The sequence below is a fragment of the Cyprinodon tularosa genome, unplaced genomic scaffold (genome assembly GCF_016077235.1).
Source record: "Cyprinodon tularosa strain WSP-4 unplaced genomic scaffold, ASM1607723v1 ctg1106, whole genome shotgun sequence".
Classification (NCBI taxonomy): domain Eukaryota; kingdom Metazoa; phylum Chordata; class Actinopteri; order Cyprinodontiformes; family Cyprinodontidae; genus Cyprinodon; species Cyprinodon tularosa.
Window position 1 is genome coordinate 34148 of NW_024037901.1, and position 19203 is coordinate 53350.

General features: G+C 39.3%; 1 protein-coding gene across 1 annotated transcript in view; it reads right to left on the reverse strand.

Moving 5' to 3' along the window:
- Positions 1-1470: 1470 nt before the first annotated feature.
- Positions 1471-19203, reverse strand: part of gpr83 (G protein-coupled receptor 83) — a 55391-nt gene continuing 37658 nt past the window's right edge. Inside the window, exons 3-4 of the mRNA XM_038298085.1 lie at positions 5659-5792; positions 1471-2266 (exon numbers count right to left, since the gene is read on the reverse strand). Coding sequence (XP_038154013.1) covers positions 1549-2266; positions 5659-5792 — 852 coding nt within the window. The 3' untranslated portion in view covers positions 1471-1548. The remainder of the gene's footprint in view (positions 2267-5658; positions 5793-19203) is intronic.

The following is a 19203-nucleotide window of genomic DNA, read 5'->3' on the forward strand; positions in this document are numbered from 1 at the left end:
CACCATTCTTCATACTGCTAATTAAAATTTAGTGCATCACTGAAACAAAAAAAGGGAAATTTTATACCGTATTTCAGCAACAAAATCCTTAAATTCATATTTGTTTAAACCGTCCATCTGAGTGTAATTTAATCTCAGTATAAATCTGGCTGTTCTTTCAAGGCCTCAGAGGTTTGTTAGCAGGCATCAGTGAACAAACAGCTTCACAAAGACCAAGAAAGACAACTTTGGGAGGTCAGAGAGAAGATTACAGAGATGCTTGAAGCAGGGCTTGGTGAAGGTATAATGGGCAATGGACGGATCACACTCCATCATACACTTTCAAAAGAGTATGACGCAACATACCAATCAACATACTTAATAGGTCAGACAAGGAGATGGTTTATTAGCTGCAGCAGAATTGCTGATGAGAAGGCTATAAGCTGCACACTTCACAAATCTGACAATTACTGACCATTACCAAAAGGTAACAAAAAGCAAGGTATTAGAAATATATATATATATATATATATATATATATATATATATATATATATATATATATATATATATATATATATATATATATATATATATATATATATATATTTATCAAATATATATCAAACAGAAGCTATTTAGGGAAAACAAAGAAAGACAAAAATAAAATATAGGCCTGATCGGTTTCCATGTATTAAAACAATAGCAAACTTTTTTTTTTTTTCATTTATGCCTTTATAAATAAGCAGATCATATTGTAATGATCAAACCATGCAAAGTTATGGGTGATGATATGTAAATATGAAAAAAATACCACCCCAAAAAAACTATTTATCAGATCTGAAAGTGATTATGGGCATAGCTTTTGCTTCTATTTTTAGCATGTTTTAAAGGGACCACTCTCTCTGTCTGCAGTCAGACACCTCCCTTAGGAACTATTTTACCCCCAGCAATGATCACAGACAAAGATCAGTGCTGATAATGCAGTAACAGAATGAATACACATTCATGTAATTTAGCACTCTTTATTGGGCCCCATGTGTAGAAATACTAAACTAAAAACAACCGTACAGAACACGGACCATTTTCTGTACAAAGTACCACAGGTACAGTACTTTGTAATTTAATTTATAAATGTTTATAGACCAGAAATACTTTGGCGAATCATGTGCTGTGCATGTGTGAATCTTGTATGCTTGTGTAAATCATGCTGTGTGTGTGGAGCTTGTGGTGTGTATGTGTGAGTTTTTTTCTGCTTGTGTAAATCGTGCTCTGTGTGTGTGGATTTTTTTTCCGTTTGCATGAATTGCACTGTGTGTGTGTGGATTTTCTTTCTACTCGCATTAATTGTGCTGTGTTTCTGTGGATCTTGACTTGTGCATGTATGAATCACATATGTTTGTTTGTGAAAATTGAGACCGATGCTCCATAGATTTACAGTGCACAAAACAATAAAACAGAACTGCAAAAGGATGGACAATTACAAATAAAAAAGCAGAGGAAAAATGTTTTTTACAAGTGTCTTTTACAATCTTAAATACTCCTCAGCACAGTGGCAGCTGTGTCTAGTTATCTCACGGCAACAATAGGTTCCACTGAGAGGATGTCCGTCCTCCCAGTGATGGGTTGCCTGGCTGTGAATAGCACATGTGCATCTTTCAGGTTGTGGCTCTGACTAGAGGAAGCCTGACTCTGCTGCAATGACCCCTGGCCTGGGTGGGACAAAGCATTGCTCTGCCTTGAGGACTCATGGTTGTCGGGCCACGCAGCTCTGTGACATGGAGCACAGGCGATCGCAGGGCCTCGCTCTGGCTCTAACCCAACTGCGGCTCTCCGTTTGAGTCGGCACCTGTCAAGGAGCAGCCGCAGCTCCTGACGGAAGGTGGGGTTCAGGCAGCAGTAGATGAAGGGGTTATAGCAGGTGGAGCTCATTGCAAGCCAGTGAAAGCAGAAGTAGAGAGCGTTGGAGGAGTGGATGGCTTGGCTGGACAGCAGCACCACATAGCAGTTGAGTGGAAACCAGCATATAGCAAATACACCAACCACCAGAAGCAGCATGGCTAATGTTCTCCGGCGCTTCCTTCTCTGGGTGGCGTGCTGAGCTGTTGTTGTGTCGCCGATGGCGTTGTGGCGCCACAGCCGGCGAGCTACTGTGGTGTAGGAGGCCGTGATGATAAGGAGTGGCAGCATGTAAAGCAGGATGAAGGTCAGTAGATCAATGTACTGCCAGTAGACATCTGATGGCTCAGGGAAATCTGGGACACACAGGCTGCGCTCCATTTCCTGGCTGTTTGGGGACAGAAGGAGAGTTGGTCAGGACACAGGACTTTAACCCAGCTCTCTGTTGTGTACCTTGCCACACAGATGCATATTTAAAACCTCTAGGGAAATATAGTCATAGATGTTGTACAAGGACTGAATTTACAATTCTGCCATTTGCAATCTTTTTGGTCAGTAAAATGCCCTAAAATTGTGTAATCCACTCAAATCTAACAGCCTGTCTCTATCCGATGCAACTGCTAAGTCTCAACCCCAAGGAGCATCAGTGGAATCGCTAGAAGAAGGCTTGGGTTTTCTAACAATCGGATAGATCTTTAGAGATCCTATATGCGAAAGGCATATAGGCCACATAATGTAGGAATTTAATTCAACCCTACAGAAGACTGAACACTGAGTATTTGATAAGAGTCTACAAAAATTATAAACCTAGGTGATCATCATCCTAATCTTTTAAATAGATTGATTATTAGCAGGATTAGTGATTTACAATACACTGTAGGCCATTATATGAGATGTGTGTAAAATTTAGTAAAAACTTGTCTGTAGTAGTATTTTAAGATTTTTTTTTAAATGGTAGATTAAACAAATACCTAACTATTGATATCAGGAATATCTATAAATCTGTATAAAAACCCTTTCATTTTTTATCAGAATGCTCTTTAAATCTCCTTTTAGGGAAAGCTAACAACCCATTTAATATCACCACTGCTTTTATAAGATGACCTCTTCAGTCTTTTACATACAGCAATTACTAACTAACTGAAGGTTACATGAAAAAATGAGAATAAAGTTTACTTATATCGAATCAAAGCAAGCAACTGGGTAATCTTATACCCATTCTATCAAAAGGTCATAATGTGAATTGTATGAGAAAAAGGTCAGATTTATTTTTGGGGTTTTTTAAAAGATTTAACATGGATATCAGTTGGTGTAGAGCTAGAATAAATGTGGTGCTTTGACACTAGATCTTACCGTGGTAACAAACTGGACAAAATTAATCCGGATAGATATAAGCTTTGTTTAAAGCAGCATTGTGCAATGATTCAGTATTTTTTAATACAAAGAACAAAAAAATACAGATGTGAAGGGGGGTTACACTGACATTGCTCAACAGCCCACCTAAAGATGTTGTTCATTGCCGCTTTAAAGTCACACATGACCCTTGAGATAGACATGCTCTTTAATGACTAAAACTACCTATAAAGCTTTAATACATTTAAAAAAATTTACTGTTGTATTCCTTGCCTCCACTTCTGTGTTGTTCATAGTAAATGAAAATGTCAGATCTAGTCACTTATATGAGCTTTGATTAATTTACCAGTAGTCATCATGCAATCTGTGAAGTATAGGTTTAATTCCAGCTTCTGCCAACCATTTGTTGATGTGCCCCTGGGCAAGGCACATAATCATTGCCATTGATCTGTGTACAGGTATACTGATGTGTTTGTGAGCTTGAATGGGTGAATGAGAAGCTTTGAATGGTCAGTAAAACAACAAAATCACTCTTAGTCCATTTAACATTATAACTTAATGTATCTTATTTATATATTTGTGTGTCTGGGTTAAAATGTGGAAGATTGGTAGTGAGCTATTGCATAAGAACAAACTCTTTTGGTTTATTGCATAATGCAAAGCCTGGGATTACTCCAAAATAGTCAAGTAATGATCAGTTGGGCTATTTAAAAATTAATGGCTAACAGCCTTTAAAAATTAGAATGAACCATGTGGATTATTAACTATTAACTTAATTAACAGTAAATTTAGATATTTAAACCAGTTGTGGACCTTGGATTCAATTAACCATTGGTACATTTTTATAATTTATTTGTTAATAAAATTTGTAGTTATCAAACCTTAACCAAAACCACAGGAAATGTCTGTATACAATCAAGCAAGTACAGTAATCAAGTAAATGTACTTTGTTACTAGTGTTGCACCGATACCGATACCAGTATCGGGCGGGGCCCCGATCCAGCACTAAAATGGTGGTATTGGTATTGGCGAGTACCAGCAAATACGGCACCATTACCTTTTTGAGAGCCAAAAGTTTATTCAACTATTGTCAACCATTCCGGGTAGGCAATAAGAAGTTCTACTGGATTCACTTTGTATTAGTCTTTCTCCTGCTTCACAAAGGTAGGCAGCAGCTTGACAAAGTCATGATGGCAATTATTTTATCACAGGACTTTCCAGTTTATCCAATAACAGAGACGGTTTCGATCGACAGCTGACTTGGGAGACAAATCTGGAAACTCTGTAGAATGCGTTGGGCAGGCATTCCATGTGTTCCCAACAAATGGAATGCTGCAAGGCATACTGGGAGCTGTAGTTACACTGCGTTTATAGTTTTGTATTGCCTAGATGGGATCTGGAGACCCTATAATTAATCTCAGTAGTAAAATCGTTCAAGATTTTGTGCAAAAGTAAATTTGTATTGCGGGCCAAGAACTGACTGGAACTGGAATATTGATCCCAGTGGCTCAGTTTGGATGATTTGATTCACTGAATGAAAATCTTATGGTGCTAGCAGGGAAATCGTAGTGAGTCTAAGGGTCATCCACAGGGAAGAAGTCCACAGGGCAGAGGCTCGCAGAAGGGCTAGACGAGAGGTGAGAGAATCCAGGTGAGAGAATCAGTAACAGTGACTAGGCAGAGGTCTCCAGAGAGACATATGCATGAGGCAGATCCAAAGTCCAGGCTAGGGTCATACAGGATTGAGAGAAAAAACTTGTCAAGGGCAAAGGCAAAAGCATGTGGTTATAAATCAAGACAAGGCTGATGTCCTGAGATCAGAAGTCGACAGGAGTATCATACAGGGGCAAAGCAGACAGGAAAAAACAGGAATAAGACGGTTGAGATCAGAAGGTCAAAACAAGGATTGCTGCCTAGTCTACCCTCATGAATAGCTTGCAGGAATCTGGCGGTTACCTAATTTTAGAGCTAAGAATATATAGTGCTCCTTCAAGGTGCAGCAATTCCTGGTAATTGGTGTAACTGCCCACACCTGATTGCCAGTGCAGCAGAGTGAGAAGGGTCAGAAGTCACAGGACTGCACACTTATTTATTTTATTTTTCCGCTGTTTAGGTATGTATACTTTTCCAATGTTATTTTTTTTTTGTAATTTTTACACCTCCTTCATCACCTGCTTCATTTACACAGCAAATGCCCTTTTTAAACCTCTGCCTTTTGAAATTCATGTCAGTTTTTTGACCTAATCTAGTTAAAGGGAAAAAACAAGCCAATCTTTAAATGCAAAAGCAAATTGCTTGTTTACTTTGAAGCTGTCAAATCAAGTGTGACACAAGTGTGAGACAGTCTCTCAGGGTTGAAACAGTAATCACATGTTTGTTTCTGATCTTATTAAGTATGACCATCCATGTCAGTGCCCAGAAATGTACCTGTAGGTGAAAGTCAGAAGTTTTTGGTAGATTGCATGTGGAAGGGAAAAGCAGCTGGCCATTATCCAGATAACAGCCACCCATACACCACCCTGCGCTGCAGTCATCCGTGGTCTGAGTGGATGCAATATCACCTGAGGAAACAGAGCAAACATCACTGATCAACTGCTCCACAGACACATGGCAAATCAATAGCAAACTAATTTTCATTGGGAATTCAATCAATTTGATTGAATTTTCAAAAGAGGGGAAAATAACAAGTATTTTGTGTTTTTCTTTTTCTTTGGTGTATTAGAAAATAACCTTTAAAAAAAGTTATGCAAATGTCAGTTTGTATAAGGTGAGTTAATTGACCAGAGGCTTTAAGGTAGAGACACAATGTACCATTGGCTTTTGTTGTCAGACAGCTATGAAATAAGAAATAAAGAAGTGGTGAATAAAAAACTAAATATACTCCAGCTACAAGGCCTTTGGAGAAGCCACAACAATAAGATTGATTTATTTTTTTTCTGATAATAGGTCAATCTTATTCTTCAGTGAGCTTTAAACACAACAACTGGTTGTGCAAGATTGGATAGAATGTTATTCTTTTCTAATCTACACAACGCCTTAATTTGGTTTTAAAGAGGATCCGAAGGAAAAGATGAGGATGGGAACAGGATGATCAATCATGGCTTCTCATCAAAAAGGAAAAGACAATGGACAGCAACAGGGTAGTTACAAAAGAACCCAGAGAAAAAGTAGGCGGCAGATTGATAACAGCAGAGGATGTGACCATAAGCTGGAGGATCTAGGACGATTTTGCAAGGGAGGTTGTTTACTACATGAAAATGTGCAGCGAGCAGAAACAGTGGAGAAAGTATAGAGATAACGATGGAGTAAAATTACACTATATACTAGACAGAAAATCTCATAAACTCATAATAAAAAGCAGGAAATTAAAAACCACCAGATTCAGAGTCATAATTTGTGCAAAAAATAACATCAATACCAACACATGCTAATATTAGGTAAATGTTCCTTTAACAGATTGTAAGAATAATAAGCATTCTGCATAATTCTGGGCAGTTATTTGACTTTGTACAACTTATTAGAATTTAAAGTTTGTTTAAATTATTAAATTTAAACAAAAAAAATATATCACAAATTTACAGGAAATGTAAACGTTTTTAGCCAATTCTATTAAAATATTTATACAAGATTATACTATAATTATCCCTTCTTGAAAAAAAGAACAATCTGAATATGTTTTTTAACAGCTAACTTAATGGGTGAATTAAACCTTTCATGGGGAACAATATCACTTATTAACACCTCTCTCTCCTGTAGAGTTTCTTTTGTTGTGTATTTATTTAAGGTTTAATATCATCAGTGTGCAGTCTCTACTATCTCTTATCTAGATAGTTTAGGGTTAAAAAATGAAAGAGGGCTTGTTTTCTAAGTAGGACCAGGACTCAAAGAAACGGGCAAACACTGAACAGCCTTCGAGCTGCGGAGTAACCTGCCTGGGCACACAGCACCAGAGATCATTCTAGCTAAAATAATAACTTAGCTACCAAAGACTGGACAAAACATTTGCCCAAAATTATTTCTATATCCATTATGTTTTTTTGTATATATTAAACATAGTTCGACAAACGTTTACGCATTTTTAAAAACTCAGAAATTTTGCCAATTTCCAAGTTCTGTCTTTTCAAAAAGATTTTGAACAAAAACAGCCCTAAAGCTTCCTTCCCCTGTCCGTCGTGAAGAAAAAGGTGTAAGAATGACATCAATACGACTTTTTATGCCAAAGTTATAGGCATTTGTTTGGCATAACATCGTACAGTAGATTAAGCCAGGATTATTAAGAGGAGATAGTGGCTGAACAACTATTTTAAAATACACACCTCTCCCAAACCATTTAATGAACAAAAATAAAACCTCGTATGAAACATTCTTCAGACCCTTTTAGCACTCATATTGAAAGACATTTTTTCAATGTCATTTATGGTTTAGCTGTTTAGCTGGGTTGTTTGGGCCCATGATACTAAGATTAGGATGTTTTTTGGCATTAGGACCTGCCTATACTCAAATGCGATGTAGTAACTAGAGAAAGACTATTCCATAAAGTTTATATTTTAATCTGCTAAAATATAATCGGAGTCTTATTTCTAAATTCCCATATAAATTTCCCATCCTACTTTTTACTTAATGAATCAATTAATTATTTTCTATAGTGTTATAATCGTTCTCAGTGATTCCTTTAGCGACAAAATCCAATATTAACCTTTATTTTTCTGCCAAATTTTTGATATTTTAATTCTTCCATGGAGTGTGTGATTCAACCTCACAGTGAGTTTATATATATATATATATATATATATATATATATATATATATATATATATATATATATATATATATATATGTATATATATATATATATATAAACATGAATTCAGCTCTGCAAGCAATTCTTACATTGACCATCACAGACATCAATGAGCTCCAATAAGCTAATATACTGCACAGCAGCAGTGATCCTAGAGATGCTTGGCTGTAAGAACAACCATGTGATGAAATATGAAATAATATGAAAAAGCAAGTTCCCAAGAGGCAGGGGAACAATAGTAGAACAACCCCACCAAGGCTGGAAACTGAAAAGTACTGGAAAGGCATATGGGAGAAGGAGGCAGCAAACAACAGGGAGGCCCATTGGCTGGTAGCACTGAGAGAGGACCACAGCAACCTCCCTGAACAGAATCCGGTCAACATCACAGTGGCAGACAACCAAGAAAGAGTCTCAGGCATGAAAAACTGGACTATACCAGGCTCCAACATGATACACACTTACTGGCTTTAGAAACTCACGGCTCTCCACGAACGCTTGGCAGCACAAATGAACCAGCTGAGAGATGGGAACCACTCTGAATGGTTAACCAAAGGGTGCACAACTCTGATCCTGAAGGACCCCTCAAAGGGTACAATCCCATCCAAATATCAACCCATAACCTGCCTCTCCACAATGTGAAAGCTCATGTCCGGGATCATAGCCACTAAGATAAGCGGGCTCATGGATCAATACATGAGCCAAACACCAACTCCTGGTAGATAGAACAGTCACTCAAGATTGCAGAACCCAAAACACTAACCTAAGCACTGCTTGGATTGATTACAAGAAAGCCTATGTCTCAATGCCACATACTTGGATCATTTAATGCTTGGAGCTATACAATATCAACAGGACTCTAAGAGTCTTCATTGCTAACTCATTGAGGTTGTGAAATGCCATCCTTGAGGCCAATGGCTAGATACTTCCACAAGTCTCCATTAAATGTGGCATATACCAAAGAGATGTGCTGTCCCCACTGCTTTTCTGTTTAGGTCTGAACCCCCTTGGCCAAATAATCAACAACACTGGCTACAGGTATCGAATCAGTCACCTCCTCTACATGGATGACATCAAGTTATACGCTAAGAATGAGCGAGACATTGACTCACTTATCCTTACCACCCGAATCTTCAGCACAGACATCGATATGTCATTCGGACTAGAGAAGTGTGGTCAGATGGTGACTAAGAAAGGGAAGGTAGTCCACACAGAGGGGGTCTCACTCCCAGAAGGAACACTAGCAGACATTGAGGACAGCTACACGTACCATGGAATCCCACAAGCGAATGGCAACCTTGAAAAGGTGACAAGGAAAGCAGCTATGGCCAAATACCTCCAAAGAGTAAGGCAGGTCCTAAGGAGCCAGCTCAATAGCAAGAGTAAATCTCAGGGAATAAATATCTATGCTCTGCCAGTAATCAGATACCCTACAGGAATAATAAGCTGAACAAAGGAGGAGGTACAGGTCACAGATGTTAAGACACGAAAGCTCCTAACCATGCACAGAGGGTACCACCCCAAATCCAGCACCCTGAGACTGTACGCCATAAGGAAGGAGGCCGAGGACTAATGAGTGTAAGAGCCACTAGGCAGGATGAAACATCCTCAGTGAATGTCTCAGACAATGGGGAACAGAAGATGAGGTGCCAGAGACTCCATCATGTGAGCATAAGCCTCTACATGGGATGTACCACCGAAACATAATTGAAGTGGCAGATATCAGGAAATCCTAAAAATGGCTAGACAAAGCCGGACTGAAGGACAGCACAGAGGCACTCATCATGGCTGCACATGAGCAGGCCCTAAGCACAAGAGCAATGGAGGCCCAGATCTACCACACCAGACAAGACCCCAAGTGCAGACTGTACAAAGAGGCCCCTGAGACAATCCAGCACATAACTGCAGGGTGTAAGATGCTGGCAGGGAAAGCTTACATAGAGTGCCATAACCAAGTGGCTGGAATACTATACAGGGACATCTGTCCAGAGTATGGGCTGGAAACCCTAATGTCATAGTGGGAAACACCTCAAAAGGTGGTAGAGAATGACCGAGCTGAGATCCTGTTAGACGTCAATATACAGAAGGACTAATGGTAATAGCAGTTATAGGAACAGCGAAGATACTGCACAGAACCCTCAAGCTAACTATCTATATATATGTATAGCTTTTAGACTGATAAAAATATTTTATTTAATGACACTGATGAGTATGATACAAAAAAAATAGGTCCAAGTCCGATTTATCAATAAAGCACACAAGCTTACTAAAGTATTGAACAAGAGTAAGATAAACAAGGGATATAAACCAAGATCAGTTGTATTAGTCTTTAAATGAGGAAAGACATAACAAACTTTCATCAAGCAAAGTAAACACAGAGGTTTCTCATGGGGGTTGATTTTATATCCTGAGGGTACATTGGTGAGACGTTGTGAGAATGTCTATTAAGACAGTGGTGCATGTGTAAACATGATAACCTACAACATTCTAACAATGAAACCCATTCATATTAAACTGTTATTATTTAAATATTCAGTCCTTTAATAATTAATTATCATTGATATCCAATATTTTTATTCCCATATCTTTACTTCATGCTGCTTTCCTTTTGCTGTTCAAGCCTCCATGTGATTTCAAATCTTATGAAAGGTGTTTAGTATTCAATAACTGTTATGACAAACGGTCTCAAGCAACCTTACAAGCTAAGTAGACATCATCTCGAAGTGACAGGATACAATAAAACCACAATAAAAAGGCTGGTCAGATAAAGGAAATAAAATCAATAGAAGATTAAAATATACCTAGTAAAACTATGGAAAGAAAGCAAATAGATCACATAAAACAAGTGATCAATGTTGCATAACATTGTGAGATTATTTTGGAAGATGAGGTCAGCTTTATTTTGCCTTATTTAGACCAAAATGTTATGTAGTTGTTTGTTGAAAAACTTTTCAGACTTTAGTGAAAATCCTTTCCAGTAGAGTATGGTGTACCCACATGGGTTTGTGAATAACCTTTAAAGTGTCATTCTCATTCAAAACATCTCACTGCTGCATCTACTTCATTAAGATAGCAATATGCATCAGAATAATCCTGCAGAGGATACAATCAGCCTTAGGGTAAAAAAAAAAGGACAGAGGGCTTGCTCAGGAGGAGTCCATCTCACAACTACTTTGTGAGATGGAAAGTAAATTTTTGACAAAAAAAAAAGATATCAGGCTCTACATTAGAAAGATGGGGAAAACAACTTAGGCTTCATTTAGATACGGCTGTCGTCACAAAGATTGGATTTTCTGAGGGGACCATGGTCCTTTCAGCTGAACAATACCAAATCACATTGTGCACAGCTTGCAATATGGTTGCCTCACACAGTGTAAGTGTGCTCGCAGGCTATTTAATGGCTGCTGAAATTTTTATTTTATTTTTTAACCAAAAGGATAGGTCAATGTGTCTTAAACTCTCTGCAAAAAGAATGTGGAGCCTTGGAAATCCTGTTTATTTTCTGATAAATTCTGTAAGGAAAATACATTTTATGGCTCAAAAGAGTTGAGTGTGTTGGCAAAATTCATAAAAACCTGCCAAATCCTCTTGCCAATGCAGTTTTCTTTGGACAGTTACATAAACAGAGGCCCCAGTAGTGCATTAGAGCTGACACCACCTTGCTGACACCCTGATCACCAGCTTGGTCACATGCTGCTCTGGAAAGCCGCCCGTCCTTGAACAAACATTTTATTGAATGTCAGCCCAGTTGTGCTAGTTACTCTGATACTCTGTGTAGTTATGATTTCACCATAGGCTAAAGAATCATGGCCATTGGTGTATAAACAACTGAAATCTCAGAGTCAAGTAAAAGTATAGGTACCTCTCCAAAATATGACTTTGGTAAAAGTCCAAGTCACTGACTGAAATGTTACAGTTGAAGTATTAAAGTATCTGAAATCTATTGTATTTAAGTATAAACATTACTGTAAAAATAGATGTACTCAAATAATGTAATGAAAAGCACAAGTTAAAAAAAAATCAAGGAAAATGCAGTTTGAATGACATTTTTTATATGTTGGTAAGCTTTGAAGGTCAAATTCACTTAAAATAATATACGTAACCAAGTGCAGGATAAATTTAGACCAAGTTTAGACAGACAATAGAAACTTTTTGTCAGCCTTCAGTTTTCCTTCTTCAAGTAAGGTCAGTGGATTCTAACAATTTCATTAGAAGTTTTTGTAAGATAGAATTTCCACGTCTTTGGGCAGGCATAACAGACACTTCATGCGGTACGACAAATCTTTTACACCCATGAAAGAGTACATTGGGTTTAAATAAGTTCTCATCACCAACTGGTAGTTTCTCTGTAGCCGAGTCTGGCATTGTTGCAGTCGTTGTCGTTGTCTCTCTTCTTTTGCATGTGGATACTACTGATTGTGAGACTGGTTTTGTGTTTAACTGGAGAAGCGAAATAGGTGTATCCTATTAAAAAACATGAAAAATTTATCAGAGTAAAAGTATGCAATTAGGTTCTGAAATATAGTGAAGTAAAAGTAAAACTTATATATAAAAAAAAATGTTATATCGAGGAAAGTATAACATACTCCAAAATATACTTAAGTACAGTAGTGAAGTATTTTTACCTCATTACTATAGAACACTGATCATGGCCTCTCTTTTTTATAGATGTTGCCCTTAAAAAAGTGTACCTGCTTTTATTTTAACTTCTCTAAGAAAAAAATCCTTTTTACATGGCACACTGTGTGACAGAAAAGGTAATCTTATTAAAATAAATTACTAATAGATCGCGTATATGAAGAAGTCCATTTTTTTTTAGTGTAGGTTCATTCTGTACAGCTTCTGGTTTCCAATCAGAAACTAAGGCTACGTTCACACTGCCTTGATGCTCAATTCCGATTTTTTTGTGAAATCCGATTTTTTTGCATTGCCATTCACATATCCAAATATATGCACCTTGTATGTGATCTCCTGTGTGAACTCCAGTCATTTAGCTTAATTGTCCTGCATGCGCAGTAGAGGACGCAATGATGTCAGAAGCAAGCATACTCTGTGTTTACGGAAGTAAACATTGAAGTAGTGCTAGAGCGCACCTAGTGATCTTTCCAAACCTTAAAACCTCAATCTTTTCAAGATAGTTAACAAAAATACTGTTCTCTGCATCATTGTCCGCCATGGTGTTTGTTTTTCTTGCCGCTTCTGTGTAGCAAGAAGCAGAATAGTGACCTCTGTTGGTTACTCATGGCGTTCAGGTCGGAAGAATGCGACCTCATCCTTCATACACAGGTCACATTTGAAAAGATCAGATTCGTATCGGATTCAGGACCACATAGCCAAGCGGCCTGGGTCGCATTGGAAAAAGATCTGTGTGGTTCAGACTGTCATGAAAAGATGAGATCCAGCTTGCATCTGGGCAAAAAAATACGATTTGGGTCACTTCAGGCTGCAGTGTGAACGTAGCCGTCGAGTATCTCCAAACCAGGGGTGTTTTCTCAAAACACATGCACAGCATATCTTGCAAAAACAAAGAGGCACGGTGTCTAAAGAAGCGAAAGCTGGAATACCCGCAACATTTACATCTAACAACTCAGAAAACATGAAAATTACAACGGTAAAATTTTTACCAATATAGGCAGGTTAGAAAGCTTACATTCTCCAAAGCACAATTAACACAGATATAGCAGCATGTCAAAATGTAAACATGACAAAGCAGCCACAACAATATATCTTTGAAGGCATCCAGAAGCCATTTTATAAATCCAATCTTAAATTGTTTATACTCATTCATCCATGATAAAAACATTCCATGATGAGAAAATCGCCACATGACATCACAATGTTTTTTGATGTCAGAAAAGTCAGCTGCACATAGCTAATGCTTAGAATCTTGCTAATAAGACTTACTTCCTCAAATGTTTGCCTGCGCTGTTTTTTTTTTTTTTTTTACATCGTCTTCCTACCTACAAGACAAAAGTGTCCTCATCTTTGTATGACTCGATTTGATTCAGGGACAGCCAATGAAGTCTCACAGGCTCATTGCTCCTTGCCTTTCAGCCTATGCCGCACCGGGTAGTTATTTACTAAATGAAATGTTTTATATTTTTATATGTTAATTTATTTTTTATGTAAAACTTTTCACACTTTAAAAATGTGTTCATAAAAGCTCAATGAATGAATTATATATACCACTCAATAATCAGATGAAAATGAAAAAAAGTGGAAAAATACTTGCTTCGTAAATGTTTTGTGGCCATTGAAATGCTCCAGTCTTATTCTGTGGGTCAAATGGCACAGTGGACACAACTGGCACAATTTGGAGAGGTTTGGAGACGCTGGTTACACCAAAAGTTCAAAGCCCCACAGCTCTGGAACTGTTATACCTAGAGGTCTGAAATTTTCTGCTGTTGTGGTTTATGTGATGTAGAAGAAACGTAATATAATGAAACATGCCTATTCTCGTTACTTCTGTTCAAAAAAGTACCTTGAGTCATGTTTGAACCGATGCAGTTTAGGTTGTGTTTTATATATGAATTATTTTTATTAGGTATATTTAAACATTTATACAAAAACTGAAAAAGAAAGAACAATAACAGTGCAAAACTTATACAGCACTGATACAAAAAACAAGACAAAATCAAAAATCGGAGGCATGTACATAAATTACAGCATCATATGAGAAATATAACCAATTTATACATACACGTCATTCAGATTCACATTACTGGTGTTTCATTTTTGAGATTTTGAAGTAATCAAGAATACATTCCCATCTTTTTTTAAAAGCATGAAATTTCCCATTCATACAGTATCTCAATCTTTCTAGTACAATAACTTCAGAAAGCAAATTTTTCCATAACTGGATTGAAGGGGCATCAGAGCCAACCCATTTAAGCATTATTGATTTTCTGGCCAACATCAATAGAAATTGCACAGTTTCTTTATGAGTATCCAGATGACTGGGTATGAACCCAAGGAGACACATGACTGGGCTAGGGAGAAGTGCCTGTTTCATAGCGGAGCTAATTTCTTGACACACAGCTTGCCAGAATTCCTCTATAATTTTACATTCCCATAAACAGTGAATTCTAGTCTCGGTAATTATTTTACATTTGGAACAATTTGGGGAACTTCCCAGTGTGTATTTGCTATATATATATATATATATATATATATATATATATATATATATATATATATATATATATATATATATATATATATATATATATATATATATATATATATATATATATGGAGATATGTATACATTTTGTAAAATATTATACTACATTTCTTTGTAATGGTTGCATACTGAGATTCTAGAAGGCAGAGTCAAAATGTCTTCCCATGCTGTTTCCGACCACCAAGCCATTCTGTTCTCTGTCCCACTGTCCCTCCCTAAGCAGCCTAAAAAAAGGTTGATCACATACAGGAACATAAAGCGTGTGTGTATACCTACACTGGCTAACATCCTAGCTGCCAACCTTGCCATCCACCCCTCTAACCGCACTGTTGACGGCTTGGTGGAACACTATAACAGCGCCCTCAGCCTGGACTCTGTTGCTCCACCCATCACCAAACTGGTCTCCTACACCCGCCCCGCTCCCTGGTTTACCCCAGAGATGCGGAGGCTTAAGTCCATGGGGCGCTGGCTTGAGAGGCTTTACAAAAGATCCGGCCTGACTGTCCACCTCGAAGCCTACAGAGACCACGTCAAGTGCTACAAAGAGGCTCTCACCCAGGCAAAAACACTCCACTACTCCACACTTATAAATAGCCCACAAGAGCATCCGAAATTGCTTTTTTCCACCATCAGTCTTCTTCTTGACCCCCCCCGATGCTCCGCAACCTTCTGATGCCGCTGATCTCTGCTCTAGATTCCTGAACTTCTTCCACCAGAAAGTGGCCACCATCCACCAGCAGCTCCAGGCATCTACACCTCCCCTGCCGGCCACACTATCTCGCCAGGACATGTACTATCCTTCTGCCTGCCCACCACAGCACTGCCTCCCTACCTTCTCTCTGTTGGATGCTGATCAAGTCCTCGCCCTTTTGACCAAAGCCGGGACCTCATCCTGCAGCCTGGATCCACGACCCTTGTGAAGGCCTGTCTCCCCACCATCTGCCCCCTGGTGGCTGACATCATCCATGCCTCACTTGGCTCCGGTGTGGTACCCTCCAGCCTTAAGCTGGCGGCCGTGACTCCAACAATCAAAAAGCCAGGCCTGGACCCAGATGACCCCAACAACTACCGTCCGATCTCTAACCTTCCGTTCCTGAGCAAGATCTTGGAAAGAGCTGTGGCTGCTCAGCTACAACATCACATGTCCCACCATGAGCTCTTTGAACCTTTCCAATCGGGCTTTAGACCCCATCACAGCACCGAAACCGCCCTCATTAAAATAACAGACGACCTCCTGATTGCTGCAGATGATGGCCTTGTCTCCGTCCTCATCCTCCTTGACCTCTCTGCTGCCTTTGACACTATTTCCCACTCGATCCTCCTCTCCCGTCTCTCAGACCTCATCGGGCTCACCGACATTACACTCTCTTGGTTTCAGTCTTACCTCTCCAACCGTAAACAATATATCACTCTGCAAGGCTCCTACTCATCAACTGCAATAGTTGACCATGGCATTCCTCAGGGATCTGTCCTTGGTCCCCTCCTGTTTACTATCTACTTGCTCCCCCTCGGTCAGATCATCCGCAACCACGGACTCAGTTTCCACTGTTACGCAGACGACACCCAACTGTATGTCAGCACTACGCCCTCCTCACAACTCCCACAAATACAACTTAAGAACTGTCTCCTTGATATTAAAACCTGGATGACCAACAACCTTCTGAAACTCAACACCCACAAGACCGAGCTCATGGTGGTGGCCCCAGCACCACTGCTCAGGAAGGTTGGAGACCTCACCTTGGTCATTGATGGCTGTCCCACCTCCCCATCGCCCAAAGTGCGGAACCTGGGTGTCATTTTGGACTCCACACTCTCCCTCAGTTTCCACATCCAGAGCATCACTAAATCTGCCTTCTTTCACCTCCGTAACATTTCAAGACTCCGGCCGTCACTTACCGACTCAGTCACCGAAACTCTCATTCATTCATTTGTCACCTCCCGTCTGGACTACTGCAATGGTGTCCTGTCTGGGCTGCCCAACAAAGTGTTAACCCACACCAAGCCCTGGCAGCACATCACCCCATCCTCAAGAAACTCCATTGGCTGCCAATCAAACGACGCATCAGCTACAAAATCCTCTTCCTCACTTACAAAGCACTTCATTCTCTGGCCCCCAAGTACATCACTGACCTTCTTCACCCGCTCACTCAGTCACGGTCCCTGCGCTCCACCAGCAAGAACTTACTTTCCATCCCCCGTACCAGACTCAAGACCTTTGGCGACAGGGCTTTCTGTGCAATGGCCCCGGCTCTTTGGAATGCCCTCCCCCCTCCTATCCGTTCCGCAACTTCCCTGACACAGTTCCAAAAGCACCTTAAGGCCCCGTCCACACGAAGTCAAAACGAAACGCTAATATTTTCCAGAACGTTTGTCGTAAAGACGGAGACGTAAAATAAATGTGATCGTCCACACAAATGCATGAAAACGCTGCAAAATGTATGCCAGGCCTGTAAGTGGCGCTGTCGTGCAAAAGCAAAAATAGGCGACGAAATGTTGGGCATGCCCACTAATATTTATACATGGTTGCCCTGCGGGTCCATTTTCGTGGTTCAGTCAAATTTAGGTGCTGAACTATGTCGTCGATATTGCTCTGTTCTTCCTGGAGATATTCCAGAAGAAGAAGATTCTGTTGTAAGCCCGACAGCAGGGTGAGTAGCATGAGCAGCAACCATTCAACACAGTACGGCGCCATTGTTGTTGTGATACTGTGTCGCGCATGCGTGTTTAGAGGCGACGCTATGACGCATGCGTGTAAAAAAAAATGCGGTTAGAGCTTAAAGATGGAAACGCGAAAACGGCGTTTCAAAATCTTCCCACTCTGAAGGCTGAATAAAAAAAATATCGTTTACAGACCCCTGAAACGCCGGCTTCGTATGGATGAGAGGCTGGTTTGGTGAAATATTTGTGCGTTTAGACCAGGGTTCGGCTTCGTGTGGACGGGGCCTAAAACACACCTTTTCTCTCTTGCCTACCCTTCCTAATCCCCTCCCTGTCCCTGTCCCTGCCCCTACCCCCCTTACTTTACCTCTTGTAAAGCGACCTTGGGTGTCCTGAAAGGCGCTATATAAATCAAAGTCATTATTATTATTATTATTCCCATGCCTCTGAGTCAATTGTACTTTTCAGATTTATGTTCCAAATTGATCTCAGATTCTCCATATTATCTTTCTTTAGGGCTTGTAATTTAGCATAGAATCTTGACACAAATTTGCCACGTTTATGACAATCGAGAATACTGTTTTTAAGTAAATAGTAATCCCCTGGGAACTCAAGTGAGTCCATTTTTGCCTTGACATAATGCCTTACTTGAAGATATTTATAAAAGTCCCTGGAGACAATGTCATATTGTGTTCTTAAGTCCTCAAATTTCTTGAATTTTCCATTATTCCATAAATCATGTATTCTGGTAATGCCAGCCTCTTGCCAAGACCTGAGGTCAGGTCCAGTGCCCTCTACTATGAGATACGTATTATCTACCAGTGTTGTCAAAGATGAAAAATGTTTGTTCTGACCAAACATTTTCCTCAAAATGCCCCATGCCTTAATTGTATTAGTAATTAAAAAATTATCTTTGACCATGAGTGGGAGTTCTCTGTTTTGTTTATTTAACTTATTTATAGGGCGACAAGGTTTACAAGCAGTTTCCTCCATCTCAAGCCATGGATTAGTGTGTTTTTGAATAGCCCACAGTGAAATAATTCTTGCATATATAGACAATACATAGTTCTCAACCTTGGGCAGACCCCATCCACCCAAGGTTCTGGGAAGTTGTAAAACCTCAATTTTAATTTTAGGTTTCCTGCCTGCCCAAATAAATTCTGATATTGCTTTATTGATTCCAGCTAAATCTTTGGAGTCAAAAAACAAATACAGCATAGACACTGGATAAATTAACTTAGGGAGAATTATCATCTTAATGAGGTTAACTCTCCCCAAAAAAGATATGGGGAGCTTCTTCCATTTCAGCAACCTATCTTTAATATGAGTAATG